This window comes from Felis catus, chromosome C1 (assembly GCF_018350175.1).
Source record: "Felis catus isolate Fca126 chromosome C1, F.catus_Fca126_mat1.0, whole genome shotgun sequence".
NCBI classification, from domain to species: Eukaryota; Metazoa; Chordata; class Mammalia; order Carnivora; family Felidae; genus Felis; species Felis catus.
In genome coordinates, this window is record NC_058375.1 from 191,316,476 (window position 1) to 191,342,551 (window position 26,076).

Below are 26,076 nucleotides of genomic sequence, written 5' to 3' on the forward strand. Positions count from 1 at the left end.
CATAATTTGAACCGTTATTGAGCAAAAACATCAACAAGGTATACTCTCCCTCTGAGTGGGGCACTCACCGTGTGTTTTGGGCAGTATTTGAAGCGTATTAAAACCCACAGCGCTCGTCTACAAAAGCACTCAGGCTCTAAGGGACAATGGACAACTAAAATGCCCTGTTACATTGCTGGGGCAGTTCTAGTTGGACACTCTTATGCAGAAAGCCTTAGAATCTGGGGGCCAGCAAAGACCTTACAAATCAACTCATTTAATAGAGGAGGAAGTTGAGGCCTGGGGGAGGTGGAGATATTTGCCCACGCTTCCGAGTTAATCGGCAGCGCAGTGTCTGTCCTGGCTCCTGCCTCAGTGATGTCCGAGGATTTTTTTTCCCCATTCCACCGCACTCAGCGTGAAAGGTGTATCACAGGTTTAATCAAACAAGGTGGGATTCCTTCAGCAAAGGGTCCAGAGAGCAGGGGCAGATCTGAGCACAAAGTCAAGGGCAAACAGGAAACCAAGAAGGATAATTTGAGGCCACACTGAATGAGGCTTCATGTGGTTCCAGGCAGGGGCAGGAGCAGAGTGAGCAAAACGGAATTAGAATGACGCGGAGTTGGAGCGGTCAGCTAGGTGGCCTCAGCGGAGAAACCGCGTGCCGTCCCCTCTCCGACTGGGGCCACCGTAGGCGGAGATCCAGGGGGCTCACCCAAAGTCCGGGACCTCGTGCCTCTGGGGGAAGACCAACCCCCTCACCAGACTGGGTCACTCGTGTGTGCGCGTGGCCACGCCCACGTGCAGCCACACTCACGCGCATGCCAGCCACCCAAAGGCAGTCCAAAGACACAGTCATTTCCTTACTGAGCGGGAGGAAGGAAAGGTTTCGCACTGTTGTCTGCCAAGGCTGAAAAATGAAGGGGTCAGATAAGATAAAATTGGATATTAAAAACACATAAGACGTGCTGTGTTTCTAAACGGTACCAGCGTGGTGTATATGTTGTGGATTAGCAGCTGTGTTAAAGTTCAAATCCACTCAACGCTCCAGTTCTGTATTCACATGACAAATCAAGCTTCCCCCCCCCCCCCATATGAACTCCTCAGCATCTCCGGATGGAGGCCACACACAGTCACCGTCACCGTCCTCAGGGAGCAGGCTGGTGGTGGCCCCCCACTGCTCCCAGCACCCTCCCCAAATAAGCAAAGTGCTGCATTTGCTTCTGCCCTGCCAAAGGAACAAAAACAAACAAACAAACAAGAGCTCCTGCCTCGTGCTGAATTCTAGGAGGACTGAGTCATCTCATTCTCTTGGATTCAGTTCCTCCATTCCTTTCTCAGAGCTGCAGAGTCCTTTAGAAGCACCCAAGAAGCCATGGAGTGGGCATGGCCAGGCCAGAGCCATCCTGCACCCTGTCCCCTCCTCCTCCGGTCATCCTTCTCCAAGATTAAGATCACAGAGGCTTGGGTACCTCTCGCCCCTTCTCCCCATCGGCCTTTCCCCAGGTGTCTGACCTTAAGCCTCTTGCCTCCTGTTTCCCTGGCCCTTCTTCCCTTGTTTTGTTTTCTCGCCCCTCTTTGTCCCCCATCACTGTAAAGGAAGCAGCCAAATCAAACCTGTGAGAGAGACCGGTGGTCAAGCAGTTCTGCCTCTTACTCCCTGCGGTTAGCAAGGCAGCAAAGGAAGGAACTTGGCCTCAGGGCTGGGCAGGAGGCTCCCCAGCAAGGAAAGGGAAGCAGCAAGCTGGGCAGGCTGTCGGGGGGGAGCTCCCCTGGGTCGGTGGGCTTAGCACCAGGAACAAGAGGTTTAAACTGAATATGGTAGGCCAGTGAAAACCTGTTTCCTCCTCGCCTTTCTTCCATCTGTCTTAAATGAGCCACCCTCCCCTCATCTGGTCGCAAAAGGTGTAGCGTCTCTTACCCTCCCCCCCCCCCCCCCCGGCCATCAGTGCTGTGCTATTAAATGGCTGTAACTTTTGACCTCAGCAAGTGGGAAATATGAAGGGTTCAAGGTTGCCAAATGGCAGAGTTCCTAGTTACAGTTCATGGGAAAGAAAGAACCACGTTGTTAATTAGCTCTAAGCTGCCGTGCAGCCCACTCCTGTGACCTAGAGCTTTCTATGTCAGGATTATAAACACACATCCCCGAACAGCAACTCCACCTCCATTCAGCCCATGCTTGGAGACCTTAAGGGCTCCAAGACTCCTAGCCACCAACATAAACGCTGCAAATTTATTAAAAGAGATGACAGTCGACGTAGGAACCCACAAGCCTACAGCCTAAGAACATGGCAGGGGCTTTGGATCCAGACAGACATCTCTGAGCCTCCATTTTCTCGTCAATAAAGCAGAAATAATAATACTTACCTTCTGGGGCATTATAGAGGTAATTGTGTTTACACAGTGTCTGGCTCAGGGGTATTCAAACATCCCAGTTTCCCCACCGTCTTGTCCCAGCCCTGTCATGCCCAAATACCTGGCATGCTATAGGTATCATGAGCTGAAGTATTTAGTCCCTCGACCCAGAAGAAATTGCTAGTGTTGCAGAGTTGGCCGTGAGTAGATTTGCAAAGTCTCCTGATTGTTAGAGCTATGACAGGTATGATTTAGAAGTGACGGTTGGTTGGTCTCTCCCTCCACCCTTAGCCAGAGAAACCAAGAGAAACTCATATATACTTGCACAAGCTACTTTTTTTTTTTTTTTTAATGGAGAGCACAGAAAAGCATAAGGTCCATATGGCAGTTATTGATTTGGGCCATCTGGTAAACTAGGACTTACTCCTACCATGTTGGCTTAGAAGCTACTCCCAAAAGCCTTTCCTCCCCTAAGAGATGCATTGGTCAGATGGGGACAGGGATGGATTTCATTACAGGGCGGGGATTACAGTGAGAGGAAGCCAGAGCAGGACTCTGAGAGACTGTCTGCAACCCTGACCCTACAACAAAGACCAGAGAGAACCAAAAAAGTGTTGATTGACACAGGGCCATTAGGGGTAGATGGTGGGTGGCCCCATGCTCTCACCCGCTCATGGAGCAGGGAGGCCTCAAAGTAACTAACAAGACAACTGTTGAAGCACTTTATAAAAATACCCTGTGAATATTCCTATATGCCTGCACCATGACGGAGGGGGAGCATCAAGTTCAAGCTAGTGGGTGGGGTCTGCCAGCCCTAAAAGATGACCTTTCGGCTCCATTTTTAAAGAATATTCCACTTTTTGTGCCTCTCCCTCTCTCCGCTCCTGAAAGCGTTTTCCTTTCCAAGGCAAACGTGTTTCCCTCTGCTTGCTCTCGGCCAGAGGCAAAGTTTTCCTTTCCTTTAAAAGTTTTTGTGAAGACCATTTATTGTTTTCACGTGAGAGCAGTGTGAGCCATTAGATTTTTTTTTCCATGGGGCTTCTAACAAAGCCCCAAACAACAAACGCACTGATTCTTTTTAAACCGGAGGGAACTAAGGTTCAACAGAACTTTTGCACTGCCTTCAAGGACTGTGTTGAGTGGCCAGCCTACAAACTGGGACTTCAACGGCGGTTTCCCGTCTTCCGCTGCAGGTATTCCAAGCCAACAACGATGCCACGGAGGTGGTTCTAAACAAGCTGCACACGCCGCTCCTGACCAGGTTCGTCAGGGTCCGGCCCCAGACCTGGCACTCCGGCATTGCCCTGCGGCTGGAGCTCTTCGGCTGCCGGGTCACAGGTGAGGGGGCGCCCCAGTAAGGCTGGGGAGCTGATGGTGCCCTGGGCTCTGCTCCCCCTTCCAGCCCGCTGCCCATAGCATGATTGCACCACGTGACCTTTCCCGAAGGTCCGCTTTCACCTGGAACTCAGTTTATGAGCATCTAATGCACCCTGACTGCAGACCCTGCCTTGCCGCATGCCATTTATCTGTGTCTTAGCCACTCGGTCATTGGCGGCACGAGTGTGTTTTGAAGGTCTGCTGTGCCCCAGGCCCCACACTGGGAGTGAAAGTGGACAGGAAAAGTGAACAAGCAGATGGGGTCTCTAACGTCATGACGCTTTTTCAGGCTGGTGGGCAACATAGATAATAACGTCGTCAAGCACTGGATAGTTATAAACTAGGATGCGTGTAGGAAGGAAAAGAACAGGGTGCTCCGAGAAACAGTGGCCGAGGGGACCTGACTGGTGATTAGAAATTTGGGGATGGCCTCTCTGAGGACGCGACACTTGAGCTTGGGGGGTGAGTAAAGGTTAGCCTGATGACGACTGAGGGGAACAGCATTTGGAGTGGGAGGAACAGCACGTGCAAAGGATGCAAGGTAGTACCGAGCGGTGATAACAAGTGGAAGCAAAGACCTGACCCCAGGTACGTGTCCATCCAGTTGGGAAAGCAGTCACCCGGGAAGCAGTTCCGGGCTCGGCTGAACTCCCCCCGCGCTCACTGCCCTGGGAGGCTCAGTGGGGACTGGTGTCACTGGCGAGGATACGAGAGCCCTTGGCTAACAGGGTGAGCGCTGAGATGTGCCAGGCCCTGTGCCATGAGCGTTCATGTAGTAACTTATGGAATCCTTACAACCCCCGAGAGGTAAGTTCTGCCACCAGCCCTCCTTTAGACCTAGATACACTGAGGCACAGAGCAGTGCAATCATTTGCCCAAGGTCAAACCGCTAGCAAGCGACAAAACGAACGTGGACCCAGGCAGTCTGGTTGCCAGTCTGGGCTCTTAACCACCGTGCTTGAAACGCAAAGAAATCGGTGCTGGCCGACAGCGTTTGATGGTCGGGTTCTTTTGTAGCTCCCTATTAACGGGAGGTGGTACCCGTTAAGCAGGGTGCCAGCCACGAGCTGTTACGTCCCTCCCCTCCACAGATGCCCCCTGCTCCAACATGCTGGGGATGCTCTCGGGCCTCATCCCTGACTCTCAGATCTCAGCCTCCTCCACCCGCGAGTACCTCTGGAGCCCCAGCGCCGCCCGCCTCGTCAGCAGCCGCTCGGGTTGGTTCCCCCGGGTCCCTCAGGCCCAGCCGGGCGAGGAGTGGCTGCAGGTGGACCTGGGAGTGCCCAAGACGGTGAAGGGCATCATCATCCAGGGGGCTCGTGGAGGAGACAGCATCACTGCCGTGGAAGCCAGGGCGTTTGTGCGCAAGTTCAAAGTCTCCTACAGCCTAAACGGCAGAGACTGGGAACACATCCAGGACCCCAGGACCCAGCAGCCGAAGGTAGGTCGTTTCTGGAAGATTCCCTAACGTTACCCCAGACAGAGAAGTTCAGTTTGGAGGTGCTGACTGCCCAACTAGATAGTCTTCGCCAAACCCCTGTGTTCTAACAAAACAAGCATTAACTTATACATTACTCTGTGCCACACACTGTGCTAAATGCCATATTTAATCCTTACAACATCTCTAGAGGGAGAGATTGTTTTGCCGCTCCCGTGTTAGAGATGACAAAGCTGAGGCTTGATGTCATACCTGGGGTCACCGTGTATACCTGTGGAGAGCCACAGTTCGGACACAGCCTGACTCCAGAGCCCAGACGCCTACCCACCACTCAGCACTGCCTTTCTGTAAAGTGTGATACCCTTTATACCCTCTTTCACATGAACTTTCCTTGGAATTGGCCAGACGTCCAAACGGGATGTAGTTTTTGGAGGCTAAACTGTAGAAACGAGGGGATTACTTCCAAAAACAACTGTTTTGTTGTTGTTGTTTTTTTGAATGTCACTGCACTCGTCTGTATTTTCCCAGTCCTGACTCTGCTTAGATCTTCCCACCTCTCACACTGAGGCTGGGGAGAGGCGAGAGAAACTCACCCAGGCCAACGCAGCCTGCCCCTCCCACCATCAGGGAAGGAAGGTCAGCCCTCTACACGGGGTATGGAGGAGCCCCAGCAAGGGGAGAAGACATCGTGCCTTTGTCCTTCTCCGGGTCAATCTTGGGGGTAGTCAGGCGTTCTGATCCTAACTGCCAAGTTACCCTCGTTTTCCTCAGAAGAGCAGACCCCTACCAAGGAAGGGGGAATTACGTGTCTCCGTTTGGCCGCCTTTGCTCAGCAAATGTTTCCATTCCTAATGCAGAGGCACAGGCTGGTTTGGAGGCTTTGCAGCACTGATGTAAACACCCAGCTCACAATTTGGAAGCCTGGAAAGGCTCAGGAGTTGATAGCTAGAACCTGTAGTGGGCAGAGCAGAAGTTGGATCATGGGTTTTCCCGGGGAGAGCTGACCCTGACTCTTCTGGACCATTGTAGGAGCCTGGGAAAGGAGATGATCTTAGCCAGGGCCAGGGCCTGGCCCTCCCGATGACAGTGCCCCCTTTTGGAATTGTGGGCATCCTGCAAGTGAGGCAGCCCTGCAGCGTCCCTAGGTGCCACAGCCCCTAGCACGTCTCCACACTGGCATCACCCTAAACCAGTGGCTTCCACGTGTGCTCTCGTTGGGGTCCCCCACCCTCCTTTGACCGGGGCAGCCATACTGTCCTCAGTCCGGGTACCTGGGCTTCAGGTGAGCTTTGTTGTGAGAGAATTGGCTCTGCTGAACAAAACTAAGGAACATAGTCTCAGACTATCCAATGTGTGATGAGACGATGTTGTCATTAGCCTATTGAAGAGGATGGCTTTACCTTCAGCGACCTCAGTGACCTGAGAGCTATCAGTGAGCTGGGTCCCACATCTAGACTTTGTAGCATCGCAACAAGAACTTCTAAGACAACGGGCAAAGCAGCCTCAAACTCACTTCTCCACCCTCCGGCCAAGTCCAACTTAAGGCTTCTTCGGAGCCTAATTCTTTCCCGAGTCCTCAGTTTCCCGTCCCAGGAGAGAAGACAGAAGCTGCCAACTGCCACTTGCGTTTGCTCCCTCTTTTCCATGTTTCTGGGACCCTAGCCATCTTCCAACTGAATCAAAACCTCGGTCTGAGAATGGAGCTCCTGTGGGTTGTCGTGTCCAGTGAGATAACTATGAGGCTGCCTTCTGGATGGAGGAGAAGGGCAGGAAGGGGAGAAGGAAGAAGAGGGGGAGAGGGGAGGGCGTCCCACAGAAGAAGGGCTGAGTGGCCTGTCTCCCCTGCAGCTGTTTGAAGGGAACATGCACTACGACACCCCGGACATCCGAAGATTCGACCCCGTTCCTGCACAGTACGTGCGGGTGTACCCCGAGCGGTGGTCTCCAGCAGGGATTGGGATGCGGCTGGAAGTGCTGGGCTGCGACTGGACAGGTAAGGCCCGCCTTCCACTCCAGGGCTCTCGCCCACGGGGTCTCGTGAGCCTGGCTTCCCGGGATGCCCTGGGAGGAGCTCAGACCGTGACACGGATGGGCAGAGGGGGCAGCCTTCCCTGCTGAAGCTCTGTCAGCTCAGAACCCGACCCACCCCAGGCCCTGCTGTGTTCCCCTGCCTCAGACCACAGGCACCGCAGCCTCCGGGCTTGGGACAGTTTCTCAAGGGATGTGCTTTGTCTTTTTTGAAGGATCGTTTCAGCTCTCCAGCCCAAGTCTCTCAAAAACAAATCGTAACCACACACGACCCACCCAAATTCAATTAGACCCTGACTCTTCAGGCCAGAAGGCTGTGGCTGTTGATTTAGGGAAGAAAAAAACCCCCTCATGATAATAAAGTAATCGGTTTATGTCTGAATCTGGCCTCCAGATGTCAGTGGCTAAGAGACTTCATTTTCGTTTTGAAGCCACATCTGTAAAAGGCATTTATTTGCTCAGAAGGGACCCTGTTGCAGGGAAGCTGACGGGAATAGGACTTCTTCCCGGTGTGGAGCAGGAGTCTTGTTCATTCCCGCCCGCCCCCTCCTCAGTGGCCCAGGCTGGTGGTGGCGGGGGCAGGGGGGTCCTCTAATTCTCCTTAATGTGGATAAGGCCCACCGAGCATGCCCACACTTCTTGTTTCTGGAAAGCACCCCTTTCTTCTGAGTCAGGCCCCACCTTCCCTCCGGGCACCTCCTGTAGCAGAGCTGGCAGCAGATCTCACCCGGAGCTGGCTCACTGCCCTCCAGAAGGAGCTCAGGGGGGCCACGTGAACCCAGTGCCAGCAGGAGCAGCACACAGGCCGAGCCACCCTCCCTCTCTCCACCAGAGCCCCAGGTATCTCCATTTCCCTGTCTGTGCCGTACCTTTCGCCAGCTCACCCAGCAGGGTAGCGGGAAGGATTAATAAGGGCATGTCGCAGAAGTGCTTCTGGCTCCCAGGGAGCAAAGTGCTGCCCGTGTGCTGGCCACGGTGGCACAGAGGAGGAGCCCCGTTGAGGCACGCAGGCTGGAAATCAGGCCGAAATTAGCCTCTCTCACCTTTGGATTGAAGGCAGCCCCAGTGAACACATTTTAGTGGGAAGACACTTTATTCCCCGTCACGTAGGGAAAAGGCCAATTCGCTGCAGCCTGCACGTCAGCTGTCTGCTTGCAGGTGCTGAAAACTGCCGTCCAACAGGGGTACAAGCTGGCTTCATTTACGGCCTTTTCGAAATCAAACGGTTAGAGCTGCAGGGGAGCCAGAAGCTTGTAGGCCAGGGGCTTTTAAACATTTTCGACCATGATCGACGGTTGAAAATTTGTATCACAATCCACTTGACTTGCAGGCACACACTCACACAGTGTGTGCATGTGGGCTATAGTGTATTGTTAAGTGCCTGGGCCCTGAGCACAGATTGCCAAGTACAAGCCCTGTCTCTGCCGATCGCTGGCTGCACGACCTCAGACGAGTTACTTAGCCTCTCAGCATCTTGGTTATCTCAGCTGAAAAACAGGGATGATGAGAGTATATCTACCCTCCAGGGTTGTAATGAGGATTCAGTAAAATAATGGGTGTAAGCTGCTTAGACTGCTGCCTGGCACCTAACAAACCTGTTATAATGAGTAAATACAATGGAACGGGAGGTTCCCAGATCAGTGCTCACTTTCCCCATGTGAGCGTACTCTGAAATATTACAGGTCACGTTCACAAAATGCCGGTCGTGACCCGACACGTTGATTCCACAACCTGCTAATGAGTGTGGCACACACTTTAAATCAAAAAACAAAAATCACAGATCTAGGCCAACCTCTCTCTCACAGATGGGGAAACTGAGTCCCAGAGAAAGGAAGCTACTTGCCAGAGGTCGCTTAGGTAGCTGGAGGCTGACTCCTGCTTCCCTCCTATGCTCTGGCCTTCCGTGCCCTGCCTCTCCCAGGCTGGCCCTGCTTTATGACTGGCAGGACAGTTGCTAATGTCCTTTTCCTCTTGTTGCCCCCCCTACCCCAACCTGGCCCAAATTACCCTGGTGATGGTCAGCAACAGGTTTCTCATTTCAAAGTCCTGCCTGGCCGTTCCTTGGAACATCAGAGTTGGGGCTTCTTACCCTCCGTCCAGCCTCCTTCCCTTTGAAGTCTCTGACATTTGGTTTCAATTGCAGGGGAGCATTGCAGTTTGATGGGCAGTTACCTCTGAGCTCCCAGCAAAACACAGCAGACACGGCCCCGCCTTCTCACTTTCCTTCACACGCCCTGCCCTCTCGCCTCATCAGCCCCCTGTACCCCTGGATTTGACATTATCCGTGCCAACCAGCTTCCTAACATCCCCCAGAAACTATTCTCCTAGGCCATGTGGCTTTTTTGCTGTTCAATTTCCCATTCCTTTCAGCGACTCATCCCTGGTTCACTTCATTCCTACCCTGAAAGGATAGCAGGAAAAATAATAGGGCTGGCCTGAGTCACTGCAGCTAAATAATGTGACAGGGCGGGTTCACCTGTTAGTTTGTTTGTGTTTCAAATGGTTACTTCTTGCTTTGCTGCCCATAGTTTGCTTTACAATCGAGTTTGAGATTTTGTGACACAGTGACAAATCTGAGCTTACAAATTAGGACGCTTCGAGGTTATTTGCTATTTACTGTGAGCAAGAGGCAGATACGGCAAAGGGAAGTATGAAAGGTTATGTGCGTAGTATTTAATAGCAGAAAGGTGGGAAGTCGACCGTGAAAAAGCTATTCGGCGTATTTAGCGATTTCCTTCAGCTCCTGGCTTTATTAAATGGTATCCTGAAGTGTGCCTGACAAAGGTGCCTAATCACGTACAATAGTGCAAAGGAACACGTATAGAAATGGGAAGAACAATGCACGAGCTTATTCGGAGAGTCGCGTTGGAGGGCAGCTCTGGGATGAAGACCCCACCCCGCAACACACAGACTTGAGCGCCACTTACCAGAACCCCTCCTGGCCCCACCCAGGGCCTGACTCATTGTTTTGTTCATTTCGTAAGTAAGTTGCTGAATGAATGACTGGCGGGAGCAAATAGACAAGTGAATGGAAGGGTGAATGAATCACCTAGAGCCCAGGTCAGAACTGACTGCCTGCAGCCAGGTTTGGCCCGGCCAAGCTCTGCTGCGTGCTCCTTATTATAATACTTTGGACAAGTTGCCAACACTGACAGGTCTAGAGATCTCCCATGGGGATTTTTGGCTTCGCATGGGAAAAAAAATTTTTTTGCAAGATCTGGCCGCATTGGGCCACGTCCCTTCAGGCCTTCAGGGTGCTGGAGCCGGTCCTGGTGGCCGCCCTTAAACTGGGCGTGCGAGATCCCCTCTGCCACCTTCTATCCCCCACTCTACTCTCCTGGCCCCCAGTCAGCTGTCTGGCTTACAGTAGCCGTTTGCGTTCAGTAAGCATTTGAATTTGCCACACCCTGACCTGACCTAGAGGCACAGGCCTAATTATTTCCACCAAGTGGAGCATGAGTCCCTTTGAGTCCATATTCCTTTCCATTCAGTTTCGTGCAAACACGAACAACAATGTCTGGAGTTACACCTCCCCAGCTGTCTGGCTTGGCTCTTGGCTTTGCTATTGTTCTTCTGATTATCTTGTTATAGGTGGGCCGCATCGGTCAGTTAGCTTGGGTTCCATAAACGTTCTGTGTGAGTCAGAGAAGATTGAAAAGAGAACATTCCTTCCACGTAAAAGCAGGGGTGAGTCGGGCGGGAAGGCACGTCAGGAGCCACCAAGGGGCAGTGCACAGGAAGCTCATTTCGTGAAACACCGGGATTTTCTCAAAACTGTTTTTAGGGGGACACCGTTCATTTAGGGGGACACCGTTCATTTCGTGCACGTGCGTATCACCCACGCTTCTGTCGTAGACAGAGCACCCAGAGCACGGGTTAGCCTGCCTAGGGGTCAGCTTCACCCACGTCCACCATGGCCCCACGTGGCCTCTCATGCCGGCTCCAGGAGCTCTGCTATGGAGTAAAGAGCACGAATTTGTGTCCATGCCTCTGTCGTGGCTGTTTCTGCAGCTTGGGACCATTCTCGCTCAACAAAGACAATGCTCCTAACTTGTTGATAGTGCACAGAGGTGACTCCGGAGCGGTGTGTGTGTGTGTGTGTGTGTGTGTGTGTGTCCATCGTTAGTAGTTATCCTTTCTTCCTCCTATAAGCCCACACTTAGGGGCACCTGGGTGGCTCAGTTGGTTAGGCATTTGACTTTTAATTTTGGCTGAGGTCATGATCCCAAGGTCTTGAGATGGAGCCCCACATTGGCCTCCTCGCTGGGCATGGAGCCTGCTTAAGGTTATCTCTCTCTCTCCCTCCCTCCCTCTTTCTCTTTCTCTCCCTCTGCCCTGTCCCAGCGTGTTCATATGCGCACGCACTCTCTCTCTCTCTCAAAAAAAATAAAAATAAATACATAAAAAGGAAACTTAGTTTGGGGCATCTTCCTCCTGCTGGGTTTCAATGCAGACTGCCATACACAGTGTTCATTCCCCTTTCTTTGCCATTACGCAGACTCGAAGCCCACAGTAGAGACACTGGGACCCACTGTGAAGAGTGAAGAGACCACCACCCCATATCCCATCGATGAAGAGGTCACGGAGTGTGGGGAGAACTGCAGCTTCGAGGACGGTGAGAATTGGGGTCAGAGTCATGGTTCATCCGGGATGGCAAGGTGCTAACAGTCAGAGGCTGCTGGTCTGTGGCTGGGGCAGGGACCTGGGTGTCCCATGGTCAGAGGTCAGGGAGGTGTGTGAGGTCAGAGGCCATTTACAATCGCTCTGGAAACACTCAGATATTGGAACAAGCGGTGCAGCCTATAAGTGGGAACCCAGTGGTCATCAGCTGACGTAAGAGTCCATCCAGGGAGGACCCCCCACCCCTGCTTTGAGAAGGCTCCCTTTCCAGCCCTCACTTGGCCTTAGAATCCTTGGCCTTTTGCTACGGAGCTGTGACTCCACCGTCCAGTCAGGTGAAGATCTGACGGTCGTCTGGCTGACTCGGTCTGTGGAGCACGGCGGTCAGGTTAACACAGCAGTTAACCACTCCTCGACCGAATTTCGCTGTGTCTTTGCACACTGCCGATTGAGAAAGCGTAATAACCATGGCTCCATCAAATGGCACATCCCATCCTCCATGGGGTGAGCCCAGGTCAGTGACAGAGGCAGGAATGGGCAAAGGCACCTCAACCCTTCCTTCAGATCACAGGGCCTCCTGGTTCCGGATCAGCGTCTTCACCTGGGCACCCTGCGTCACCTCCTTTCTCATCTTGTAAACACATCCGAGTGACATAAAAACACTAATTGGCAGAGCCCAAAAGAACATCACCTTACCGAGTGTGAGGACATTCCCAACAAACCACAAATTTCGGAACACCTGGCGTTTCTGGCTAGAATGTAATGCTTGCCAGCCTCCATTTACAGTACGTTACTGATCACTATTAAACCTTCATTAAATGAGATGAGGGAAGACCAGTGGAGGGACTTGGGGAGTGGCAGAGACACACAATGTAGCCCCCACCCAGTAGGTGGACAGCACAACCCGCTGAGGCCATCACACCGGCCACTGCGGTGTGAGCGGTCGCACTGATGGAGTGGACGGCTCCAGACAGTGACTGCAAAGCAGAATGGGCGGGAAGCCAAAAATAAATGCTGAAGTTGTGTGACTGAAAAATGATAATTTAACGCATATGCTTTTAGGAATGTGCTTTTGTATATCGTGTGGGCGCGGGGACGCTCTTGGTCAGGGTTAGTTGAATACAGGATTCTGACATTTTAATGAACTTGTTTTTGTTGTGTGAAGAGGAGAAAGAGACTCGGAGAATCTTCCGAGGCGTGTTTCAGATAGTTGGAGAGCTCACAGTGGAATGCACAGGGAGTTAATACACAGCATGAGATCAGCAGAGTTAGCTTTGGTGGAGGGCAGGAGGACGGGGCTCTATCCAAGTGGCAATCCAAAGGGAAATGTCAGAGTTCTGCCGCAGACTTTCAGCAGTTTCGTATAATTTTCCCGTTGATAGTGGTTTGTTTCATTTTAGCTGTCTTTGATGGTTCCTCCCTTTTCTCTCTTTCTTTTCTTTTTCTTTTTTTTTTTTTTTTGCAAAAGGTCTTTTTGTGGAATTTGGTTCCTGAGCTACAGTATGCGTGTAAACATTAGAGAGGAATTATGGTATATTGAATTACTCCATATTTTTTAACGGAAAAATAGAAATTCAGAAATTGTTGGGAGAAGGGGGGGCGAGGGCTAAGGGCTGACTTTTCCAAGCCACAGGTTGATGCTTCTGTAATAGACTCCATGTGTTTCCTCTCAAGTCAAGCTGACTTTGGCTGAGGGCAGGCAAACGTGTCGTATTGTGTCTTGGGAAGGGGCGGCCCAACGGGAGCCTGGTGGCAGTCCCTTCCCCTCAGAGGTGGGCCTTCCTCGCCCCCATGGTGTGAGCAATTTGTTCCCACCCATCTGTTGTTCCCTTTAGACTTCCTAACCTGCATTCGAGGCCTTCCCCGCGGAAATTCCTCTCTGGGAACCCTGAGAAGGGAAGTGAGAAGGCCAAAGACCCTGCTTCCTCCCCGCTGCTAGCATCAGCCAGCACTTTTCCGCTGTCTCTACGGCCACGGGCCGGCAAGCCTCCACATTTGGATTCCTGTTTCCTCTCTCCCCCACCTCCACACCCGCCCCCGCTCAATCACACATCTGGCACCAGCTTACACTGGGTTTTTAGAGCTGAGTGGGAGCTTAGACAGGTGAACAACGAAGCAGACGGGACAGGCCACGGCGCGGCCACTTTGGACATGTCCACGAGGAAAGCATTCCCTAGTGCCCTGGGATCTTGGCCTGCAGGCTCTCAGTGCCGTGCAGAATTATGTTTTCTGCCGGTCAGTGCTGAGCTAGGCAGCCGGCTGGTCTGGCCCCCTCGTTCTGCCCTAACACGCCAGATCACCTACCTGGCCTTGGTACCCCACGGGGATGCCGGGCTGACCCTGTGTTCTGGAACAAAAGACCTATCACAGGAGGTGAAAGACTTCCTTGTTTCTGAGCCCGCTTTCTCCGCCCTGGCCAGCACCTCCCCGGCATTTCAGCCTCTCTGGATGTTAATGGGCTGCCCCGTCACTTCTGAGAGCCAGGTTGGCAGGAACCAGCCTTCCACTGAGGCACCGGGGAGACATTCTTCATTGGCACTTAGGGAACAGCAATTTTCACATTTGTCTGCTCTCTGAGGTGGACAGAAGAGCCTGATTAGAGCCCGAAGCCATTTGGTGGCCTCATTTATAATTGCTTACTCTGGGAACCACTGGCAGACTTGGCTTTCATGCCTGGGAAGGATGAGACCAAAGGCTGACCCGAAAGCCAACGATCGCCAAGATGAGTTAAATGAATAAGCAAAGGGAGCCGCTTCTTTCTCTGCCCTCCACTTAGGCCTTGCCAGCCCTTTCAATGGCACCACTGTGGCTGTTGTCCGAACCCATTTCATTTGCCTTCTTTGGGTTATTTCCCCCCCACTTTCAGACAAAGATCTGCAGCTCCCTTCAGGATTCAATTGCAACTTTGATTTCCCCGAGGAGCCCTGCGGTTGGATGTACGACCATGCCAAGTGGCTCAGGAGTACCTGGGCCAGCAGCTCCAGCCCACACGACCGGACGTTTCCAGGTAAGCCGGCTAGAGACTCAGCGGTGAAGGAGGTAAGGGGAGCCTGCTCCACGTCTCCCAGCCCCAGGTTCCCCGGCAAGCTTCGTAACTCCCCACCACAGAGCGATCCTCCGCTCTGCGCCCACAAACCACCACAGTCCTTGCTTGCAACGTCACCCTACACCATAGCTGGCTGGCGGTTTCTAGCCCCGTCTTGTGATTACAGTGCAGCCTGGAAGCTGAGAGGGAGCAAGAGAGGCCAAGAGAAAAGAAAGGAAAGGAAGAAAGAAAGAGCAGTTGGGAGGTTTTAGGAGACAGGATGAGTCAGTGCCTCCCTGTCTCCAGAGCCAGCGCTCACGGCTGACACGGCAGAGCCTCTTGTCAACACCAAGCCGCCTGTTGTTCCTAAAATGCCTCCTTAGGAAACCCTGGCCTCAAGCCTGGCTGATACTTCTCCGAGGGTATCATCGCTTCAGCAGCAAACCAAGCTGAGGGTCCGAAATGCTGCCACACCCAGGGGGTCTAGTAGAGCGGCCTGGCGCTCAGCCTCCAGGAGCGTGTTGACGCCTGTCCTTGAACTATCGTCCAGCCGCTCTTTCAGAGACAGGTTTTGGCAGCCCCTCTTGGCACGGTGGCCAGAGAGGGCTTGCCTGTAGCCCTCCTAGAAGCCCACAGAATCAAGGGTCGTCTACCCTCTGCACCACAGCGTGCTTTTACAGTGGCGTTCGGGTCAGGGTTTCGCCACCAACTCTGAGGAAAAAGAAAAACCCTGCTTTGTAATGTGTGCAGCTTTCGGGGATGTAAAGACGCCTCCTGTGGCTGAGCTGCCAACAGGACGTGATCAGGGGCGGGGCTGGGAAGCCCAGTAACTACACGACATCGTTTTTCGCCATCAGACGGCTACAATAGATACGAATGACGTCAGGAGCATTGATACTGATAAAAGGTATTAAAGTCATTAGGAAGCGTTGAGTCTCGAGAGCGTATGGCCTTTCATTTTCGATATAATTTATTTAATGGTAACTTTATGTAATTTAAGTTTTAATAATGACCGCGTTTACCACCTGCCTTGCAAAATTCTGGAAATTTTAACAGTCTGCTCTCGCAAGCCAGCACACGTTGGCTCCCGCACACCGCTTGTTCGGTTTCCATTTTTTCTGCGCCCCTGGCCTGGACCTCGGGGCCCCATAAGCTTTTGAGAGGAAAGGGGTTAATTCTGGAAATTAGTACATCAAGTGTTGCCTGACTAGAGAATAAAGGGAGGAAGGGGCCTCGCCTTCTACAGGGCTCCCCAGAGCTGCTCTGCAGCCCCTCAACCCCAAGGACTGGTCGCGTCCCCTGTCCCCCAGGGGACAGCAGTGGGACAGACGCCAGGAGAGCTCTGCGGGCCGGCCTCCCAACACAGCCTACACTTGATTTCCTGGAGGGTCACAGTGTCTGCTCTGGAGAAAAACATTTTCATATTTCAAGTGTTTGTCTCTTCAGCATTTGAGTGCTTGGAGAGATTAATACCTGAAGATCACCACGGCCTCGGGCAACGGGAGAGAGTACTCACCCTCATCCCAGCCTTAATCACCCCCCCCTCTCGTTCACTGCAATAATGTTTAATTAGTATAATGAGCCTCCTGCACGCTGGAAAAAAAAATACTTATTTTTATAACCCAGCCTGGATTTTTCATTTCATTTCCTCTCCTTTGAGACTTGGCCCAATTAATTGGTTGTTTTTCCCAACCTCCACTTTTCATCCCAACATAAGGAAGGTTTGTGGGGTATGCGTGAGTGTATGCACGCATAGTGTGTACTTGTGGGTGATGTCGGTATGTATGTGTTTGCATATGTGTTTCTCTCTCAGGGTGTTTGTGGGTTTTGTGTGTGTGTGTGCAAATGTCATGCGATTTATGTGTAGGTGTTTGTGACTATGTATACACGTGTGTTTGCATGCGAATGTGTGTGTGTTTGCATTTGAGTGTGTTTGTGGTTCGTATGCATGAGTGCCGTGCGTGTGCACGCGCATCGTGTGAGGTGTGTACAAGGGGGCAGCTGGGCAGAGGCGCTCTGAAAGAACGGATGTAGATGGCACAGCATGGGGAGATTTACTGGCTCTTACTCAACATCCCTCTTCAGATTCTCCCTAAAAATTTGGCCTCCTCCCTTGCCGTCCGTCTTCTGAGCAGACTTTCTCTAAGAATGTCTGAGGCCAGCCCTGTCCAGGCCACAAGGCCACCAATTAGCAAGTGCCACTTCTGGGAGAGCTTCAGTTACTCTCCATTTGAGCCTGGCCTTGACCTCTGTGCTTCTGTCCCTCTGCCCGTTCACCTTGGCCTCCCCCTGCTGCGGGTCTCACCCTCACCTGAGTGCCCCCTCCACTGCCCTGGCTACTGGTTGGAAATTCTAGTTCTTGTCCTCATTCCAGTTGATTCATTCCACCCTGCAGTTTGGGAGGGCTTTTCAGAGCAAGCTCGCAAAGCACGGGCAGAATTCCAACCGTTGGCTGGATGGATGGGGACAGAAAGAAAATTAGGGCCATAAGGAACTGCTAGATCTAATGTTGTTTTTCCCTTAAGATATTGAGAAGGAAAATAATTATTTCCCTCTTCCAGAGGAACCCCTGAAGTTTGAAAAAGTGGCACTCGTAACCTGTCTCCAGAAAACAAAACCGTGACATTCTTTTCGGAACCCTTCTTTCTATCCTCTGATGATTTTAAAAGTCGTCTGCTGTGTTTCCCATTTTCCTTCTCCTTACAGAACTCGATATGGGGCTTTAAGCAGGGAAGGATAGAAAGCCCTTTCTGTTCAGGGTGGTCCTTTCTTCAAAAAAAGAAAAAAATGGGGCCCCGAGGGGAGCAGTTGGGAGAGAGGAAACAGCTGTGCTGACCAGGGACAGGGCAAATGCTGGACCTTCCCAGTCAAACCCAAAAGCCCTGTGTCCCCCACACTTTGCTACTCCACAAAGAGGAGATGCTCTTTAGGAGAAGTGTGCCAAATGTTTTACCCGCTTAGTGGGTAGATAAACAAAAGTAATTGCATGTAAGAAAGGAGGCGTCTCCATCAACTATAGAGGGGGCATTCGGATAGACAAGGAGAGAGAAAAGGAAGAAGAAATAGCCATGTTGAAATATCATATGCAGCCTGTTTGATTAGAAGTGTCTGTGGAAACTATTTACATTCCTTAGATATTTTCTGAATTAGTTCTTTTCTCAAGTTTTGTTTTGCCTTTTTTTTTTCTTTTCCTTTTAAGTCAGCAATTAGTTCTGTTCTTTTGGCCAGTGGTAATAGTTGCTTAAGGCTGACAAGACACCCACGGGTTTCATGCCACTGTTTTTGTTTTTCAAGATGATCTTTCAAGCCACTCAGAATTCCTTCTTTGAGATCTTTGCTTGTGGCTTGGAAGCCTGGGCTGTGCTCACACCAGCCCCTGGGGAGCCCTGTCCCGAATCCAGTGACCCCTGGTGGTTGCAGAGGAACCGGTCCGATGTCCTCTGAGAAGCCACTTTGTCTTTTCTGTGTAGCTACGACACAGAAAATGTCTTCCCTAGTGGGAGCTGTAGTAGTTTCTACAGACATTCTCAAGTGCGATGATCATCAACCCAGTGTCGAGAATGATCAGGTCTTTAAGGAACAAGGTAAAAACTCTGAGACGATACGGTGAGCTCACGTGTCTAGAGCTGCAAGTAGCTATTTCCACTTTAGTTAATTACAGTTATATACAGCTGAAATTTCAGTTCCTCATTTCAGGGACCTGGTGGCCATGATCTACTGAACAGCACAGATGTAAAACGTGGCCATCGTCACAGAATTGTCTTGGCTAGACAGCTCAGGCATCCTTTGGCATCGACGTATGTGTAACCTCTGGGGTCCTTGCTGACCCTGCTTCCCCATGAGGGGAACCGATCACATCGTAAACCAAGAAGCAAGTAATTAGGTGGGTGTGACTTCTCTACGGTCCCTTAGTGAGAGTGTCCAGTGGCAGCTATTTTTGTCACTGAGCCATTCGACCTCAGTGAACAACCATAGTAGAGAAAGCAAGCAGATAGCATAGCATTAGATAGTGTGGGAACTATTTCATTGGACCAAAAAAAGTAAATACTAAGGAATGCCGATAATAGTAACAATAGTTGTTATTATTACTATTATCACCATTATTGTCAGGAATGGGACAAGAAGACTAGAGAAAGAGGGTACCATGTTAGCTTCAGAATCCTTAAGTATTAAGTGTCTGGTCTCCCTAAATATGTGTTCTTCTATGCATTTGTTGACCTCATGAAGTATGGTTACAGTATTTCTTTATTTCAAGAGCTTCAAATCATGGAAGTGATATAATGAAAATACGCAGGAGAGCCTGGCTGGCTCAGTTGGTGGAGCATGAGACTCTCGGTCTCAGGGTTGTGGGTTCAGGTGCTGCATTGGGTGTGGAGCTTATGCAAAATCAAGGAAAGGGAAGGGAAAGGAAGGAAGGAAAGGGAAGGAGGGAGGGAAGGAAGGAAGGAAGGAAGGAAGGAAGGAAGGAAGGAAGGAAGGAAGGAAGGAAGGAAGGGAGGAAGGAAGGGAGGAAGGGAGGGAAGGAAGAAGGGAGGGAGAGAGGAAGGAAGGAAGGGAGGGAGGGAGGGAGGGAGGAAGGGAGGGAGGGAGAGAGGGAGGAAGGAAGGAAGAGAGGGAGAGAGGAAGAAAACAGGCCATGCCTATTTGTACCAGTACACCATTATGGTAAGACAGAGCTTTGGCTGCCTCGCATTTATATGTTTATTGGATTGAGAAAACAATCTCAATCTCTTTACTCAATCTCTTTACTCTGGATTCAAAAATAAGCTCAAGACAGAGTAAGGAATACAGTGTTCTGAAATATTCAAATTTTATTAACGGTAGCTATTCCATCAAATGTCAGGGGTAGAGTTGTTAACGTATCATGGGGCTGTGTTGATGCAGATTGGGCCATTTATAAACTCCATGAGAGCAGAGGACCAGAACTATGGTTCCCTGGGGAACATGTACACGAGAAGATTAAGTGTGGGGGAGTAGATGGTTGCAAAGAAATTATGGGAAAGAATTGATGAGTGAACTTGCCCATGATGGGCTTGATATTTGACAGGGAACTAATAGTGACTCTGAATTAAAAAGCAACTCTCTCTGAACTCAAAAGACCTCCCCGGTAGGTGGGACCGATGGTAGCGAAGAACCCAGAAGCTGCATTGGCATTACCTTGAGTTGCCTTCAAAAAAAGGTCGATGGGGCTCGGCTGGGGCACAGCCACTGCAAATACAGACACAGGACCTTCTCAGGCTTAGACTGCAGTGGATAATTAAAGACCAGGAAGAACTTGGCTGAAAGCAAGCCAATATTCAAGGAATAACTTCAACTGGAAAAAGGAAAGCATAGCGGTGCTTCTTTAAGAAAAATAGGAAGGAAAGTATCTCTGACTTTATAGAACAGACAGCAGTAAAGAGAAGCTGGTATTCCTTTTTTTCTGCAAGTCCTGATTGGTTGAGTTCCGCAGCAGTGTGCAGATTGATAATGAAGGGCAGAATGATAACAAGACTGCCTCAATTGAAAAGCCTTCATGAAAGCTGACCCACTAAAAAACACACAAACAAAAACCCAGCTCTAAGAAGACTCCTGCAAAGACCAGACCTAAAACCCCAAATGTCCACAAAATGGTCAATTGTAAACCTTGAAGATACCCTGCTGAGTTCATGCAAAGTCAATGTTTCCCTTAACTGGCTGTTAATTTGAGGACCTTAGCAGAGATAGACGGACCTTGGGAGGCCAGCTGAGGGGCTGACTCATGTTTTAAGCATGACCTCTACAGAGAGATTACATCTCCTGCAGCACTAAATATTCTTTCAGATGGTTGTTCTGGTAAGAGGGCAAGATGCTAGCCAGGAGATGTGTGTGTTGGACAGATGGTGTGTTTGGCTTTGCCATAGCCAGGAGGATCAGACTGGCGACTTACTTCAGGGTTTGGTAAGGTGTGGACACAACCGATACCATGGCTGTCGGGCCAAACGCAGTCAGTCACATGTTCACCCAGCACGTATGCAGCTGAAGGCAGATGCGGCCATAAATCGCCAGGTGAAACGTCAGGAGACCCTTTCGAGAGACAGCAGCAGGTTAAAATGCCTGAATGGCCCTGTCCTCTGCACTTCCTCTCTGCCCTTTTGAACTCCTGTTGTTCATTCCCGTGTGATTATTTTCCCCTGTATCACGGACAACAACAGATGTTTTGAGTCAAGAACCTAGCAAAATGCCTCCCAAATATGTCAGGTCCAGGAGGAGAGGGATTGGGTCTCTGGGACATTATTTCTTCACTCTCTTTCAGCGAGTGAACATATTTCCTTTCCATTGTCTTTTTGTTGGAAGCTATCCATTGCCGACAGCACTGCCATCAGCTACAAGAACAAGAAGACGGCCTCCAGGAGGCAGAGCTGGTCCTTGGCTGGTCAGTTGTCATGTTTGGGGACCTCTTTACAATCCACAGGGCTCTTCCTTGAAGTCCAAGTAAATCGCTAAAGTGGCCCACCCGTACCATGCCAAGCCCTTGCTCTATCCAGTCATCAACAGCCACTGTGTGCTTAAAACTTGCTCCGTGTTTGTCAGTGGCAGGCCATAAATTAGAATGTTCTAGAAGAACATATATATGGGTGCCGTGGCTTAAAAGCGCTGAAGCACTTAGCTTAGAGGAGGGTTGGTATAGACCTACCACCATAAGTAAAGGCTTGGAAAGTGGACATGTAAAGAGGCAAGGATTGAGTTTCCCGAGAAAGCGAACACTAGGGGTCTGAATTCTTCACGGGTGAAAATGTTTCCAAGTTAGAGGACAGAAATTGGCCGTGCTCCATCAGGGATCGAAGGGGGACATGTGTCTCAATGACAGCAGGAAAACCTAAAACTGAATTTAAGAAGTCCCTGACAGTTAGGGTTGTGACCCAGAAAACACATTGCCGATGTGGCCTATGGAATCTCCTTCTCTGGAGAATTTCAAGCAGAGGGTGGACAGCTGTTCTAGGGATGTTTACAGCATGGTTCCTCTGGGCAGCCAGGCTGACCCAATCTAAACCGTCTCTTGAGGTCCCACTCTCATTCCAGAATCATGTAGTACTTTATTTCATCTACTATATCTTGACAGGAAAGACATCGGTAAACAGCACATGATGCACAAGTAGGAGCTGGCTGGTTGCCGGGGTTGGATGGATCAGCCAATCCAGAGAGCATCTTCACTGCCCTCGGGCCAAACCACACTTCCTTGTGAGTCTAGGAGTGGTCTTTCCAGGTTATTGGTGCTCTTGTGACCCTTTTTCTTTCTTAAGAAAAAAAATGGGGGGCAAGTATAGCAGGCAGTATGTGTCGTGAGACAAAGATCCTAACATTTATTGAGCACTTACTATATCCCTGTTACTGTGCAAGGCATTTGCACGGCTTGTTCCATTTCCTCCTCCTCACACCCCTATCCAGTAATGCTGTTATTATATCCATTTTACAGATGGGGAGACTGAGGCTTTAAAAGACTAGTGAGCATTAGACCAGGATTCCAACCCAGATGAGAGGCCATGCCCTGGCAATTCTACTCACTCCAGTCGGGGCTCATGTAGTAGTACTTCACTCTCCGGCAGTGGTCTCGGACACATCGCTTCAATTCTCTGAGCTTCCGTTTCCTTTCTGGTGAAAATGGAGGAAACAATACTTGTTTCACAAACCTAGACTGCACAGGGAAGACCACATAAGAAAAGGCAGACAAGGCTTCCGCTGCACCATCTGGCACACAGTAGGTGCCCAGGGAACGTCAGTTCTCTTGCCCCTGCATTTCCTATCCCCTCCCTGGGCTCTTCCTGGTCTGAGCTATTCCTCCGTGATGTCCTGCTTCTAATCAGCCCTCTCTCAGTGACAGGCAGGGACGTTTTGCAGCTCCGCGTCCCTCTGACTGATGTCTACTGCTAATTCCTTAAATTTACATATCATCTTTCTTCCCTCAAGCTCACAGCACTTAACAGACAAGTGGGGCACAAATGATTTAACTAAGTGAAATTCAGAGGCCTGCTTGTCTTGAGATTCTGCAAACTAGTGGATTAGCTTAGATGTCAGCGCTGAATTATGATCCTTCAGCTGCTCGTGCTTAGCACGCCACCAGCATTAACTCCCTGGTCTTCCAATGGTCCTTTAAATCATGTGAAGCGATTATCGTCTTATTGTGGAGGCGGGGGGGGGGGGGGGGGGGGGGGGGGGGGGGGGGGGGGCTAGCTCCAGTCCCGGTCCCGGGTGCGGCAGTCTATGAGACCTTTGGCCTGATTGTGCCTGAAGTTTTAGCAACAGGATGGGTAAATAGAACAGACCCAGATAAAATCCAGCCAGCACGGCTCTTTCCACCTCCACACACATTTTACTTACTAAATTCTAACCATTATGCTATGAATCCCCTGCCGCTTAAGAATGTAAATTCACACAAGTGACAGTATTTCTGCCAAGCAATTTTCAAGCAGCAAGTGGGTCTTATTTGTGAAACTGTGAAGGAAGAAGGCTGAATAATAAGTCTCTGAAATCTAGTTTTCTTTATATATGAGGTAGAAACAGTCAGGGCTTGGAAATTACTGGAGCATGGCAGCGTTTGAGGGCTTCTCGCAGGTGGCTCCAGGGTGTGTCCACAGGTCACCCCATTATTGTCAGTGCACCTCACCTTTGAAAGGGGCTGTTGGCTCGGGAGAGTGGGAGGGAATTGTGAAGACGTTGTCTGGGTCTGTGGGATTTTCTTGTTTCTCTCGTGAGAATATAGAGACTCGCGTATCATTCTTTATCTGTGCTTGTCATTCATCCATGGGAGCAAACTTTTCTTGAGTAGTGGCATATGTATGTCAGGGAGAAGGAGCAGTATTAACCCTCATATGTGTAAGACCGAGACTTAATCATCTCACCGGAGCGATGAGAAAGACACACATGTATCAGTTAAATTACAGCACAAGCTAGTGGGCGGTTCCCTGCTGAAATGCATGAATAATGGCCTCAAGTCTTTTTAAAAACAAGGTAACGGGGCACTTGGGGGGCTCAGTCGGTTAAGCTTCCGACTTCAGTTCAAGTCATGATCTCGAGGTTTGTAGGTTCGAGCCCCATGTCGGGCTCTGTGCTGACAGCTCAGAGCCTGGAGCCTGCTTCCGACTCTGTGTCTCCCTCTTTATGCCCTTCCCCCCCCCCAAGACAAACATTAAAAAAAAATTTAATAAGTAAATAATAAAAAAATAAAAACAAGATAAGATTAGTGGTACAGTCAGCAAACGCTCAAGTGGTGGAGAGAAAAGCAGCATTCGTTGAAACGTGCCAGATGAGTTAGGAGAAGAACTAGCAAAAGTGGGGTGTTAGGGGAGTGAGGGGCGACACTAAGGAGGTCCAGGAGCAGGGTGCAGGGTGGGGAAGCCAGTCCGCCTTGAATAGAGGGTGCCTGTTTGCCCAGCCTCGGGGCAGGTGCCTGGGGCGCAGCTGAAGAGAAGAACCTGCCACAAGCAGGTGGAAAACCTAACATCAGGTTCAGCCCTGCTACCCCCTACTTTGGACTTGAACCTACTTTGGACTTGAACCTTCCTGAGCCTCATTTGCATCATCCTGTCCGCAGCGAGATTAAGAAGATCTGGCTCGCGAGTATCTAGCATGGGGTTAGATGAAATAATGCATGTGACGTGCTTTGGAATCCACAAAGCATTCTGCAGGTATGACTTGTAATTATTATCATTAATAGCGGTCGTAATGAGATCCGATCGGAGAAGCTTAGGTTTGGAAGGTCTTTGAGTGTCTGCTTGCAGTGCCCATGTCTCCTCCCTTGGCAGATCACCAGCTTTAAAATTCTCTGGTGTAGGCAGCTGCCTAGCCATCTGCGCTGACTTTGACCTTGCAGAAGTCTCATGTTGTGAGGGTATTAGACAGACATGGTTCTGGATGGTTAAGGAGACAAACTGGAATCCCAACTATGCATCCTAAACTGGTCTGATTTGACTTCCCTGGGGAGGGTAGCTTCTGGAGCAATAATCCCAGAGAATCTAACTGGAGGGGACTTAGGGGAGCCAGGAAGGAGGAAGGGAGATGGCTAGGGGGGGCAAATGAAGGAGCTGGTTTGGGGCCATGGATAAGAAGACTGTCACAGGCTCATTCTTGCTGGAGTCGCGATGTCAGCAGGAGCAGTAACAGCAAACCAGCGGTCCAGAGACTAACCTGTTGATACAAGGCTCTGGAGTCCTCTCCCGTCCCCTGCTGACAAGCCTGGGATATTCCCAGTCTCTGGTGAATAGGAAAGCTGGGTTCACATGTCTCAGATTAACATGATCCTCAAGTGTCTGGTGTGCTGGCTGTGTGGTGTGAAAGTGCCCTTGCCATCTTGCAGAAGTGTTCGGCGTGAGATGTTTCAGGGCCAAAAGGAGGCAGTGAGCCTGTCTCCTCAAATCGCAGCCTGTTTTCCGTGCAAGTGGCCAGAATGCTTCTGTGCCAGGTGGGTTTGCAGATACAGGCCCCCACACCTGTATCTGCAGGGCGTGAGGTCTGCAAATGGCGACAAGAACTTAGTCTTCTGCACAGTGTCTGATGTAGTTGAAAACTAATCCGCCGAAAGGCCCTTTCCCCAAACATTTGCGCGGGCGAAACCTTAATTTCCCATCGTGCGTATCTTCTCTATTAAACACGTAGCCTTTATTAGTGATAATGACAGTGCCTGTTCTCGCTGGAGCTCTGTTTGCCAGGCTCTCTGAAAAAGGCCACCTCTGGCCTCCCCAAGCCGAACAGGGAAGGGAGTAGGGGGTCGAGTCCCTGACTCATCCCTATGCAGCCGCCATGCATCCCTTCTTGTGCTTGAAGTTGACACCGGGCTTCCTAATACTCCCTAGAGTCCAGGCACCGTCTAGTAGCCCTGGTGGAGACAGACGGTTTTCAATGTCTTCCATTTGGACAGTGCCCAGCCGAGATGACAAAGGCTTCAAGCATAAACCACCTGCTAGAATCATCTTCCAGCCTAGCAGCCACCTCAGCCCCTTATAATGTAGTTCATTGGGCTGCACTGGCCCTTTGGGTAAGCCACTGGTGAATCAGACATGGGCCTGGCATCTTAGAATTCAGGAAGACGAGACTTAGAGCAGAAGCCACCAGCCAAGACACAAGGCCAACCGCCCCGCGTGCCGTATGCAAAAGAGGCGCAAAGAAGGTGACGCAGAGAAATAGGCAGGAAGGACCAACCTGACACAGAGCCTCCAGAAGGGGCTTCAAAAGGAAGCGGCGTCTCAGCCAAGCCCCGAAAGCACCTTGAGAAAGAAACACGGGGCCTGGAGGACAAAGG

The 26,076-nt window shown here is 50.7% G+C and overlaps 1 protein-coding gene across 5 annotated transcripts in view; it reads left to right on the plus strand.

Moving 5' to 3' along the window:
- Positions 1–26,076, plus strand: part of NRP2 (neuropilin 2) — a 116,910-nt gene that overhangs the window by 56,554 nt on the left and 34,280 nt on the right. For all 5 annotated transcript variants that reach the window (XM_045034364.1, XM_045034365.1, XM_006935486.5 and 2 more), the window contains exons 8-12: positions 3,528–3,672; positions 4,803–5,152; positions 6,998–7,142; positions 11,676–11,792; positions 14,664–14,804. In XM_045034364.1, coding sequence (XP_044890299.1) covers positions 3,528–3,672; positions 4,803–5,152; positions 6,998–7,142; positions 11,676–11,792; positions 14,664–14,804 — 898 coding nt within the window. The remainder of the gene's footprint in view (positions 1–3,527; positions 3,673–4,802; positions 5,153–6,997; positions 7,143–11,675; positions 11,793–14,663; positions 14,805–26,076) is intronic.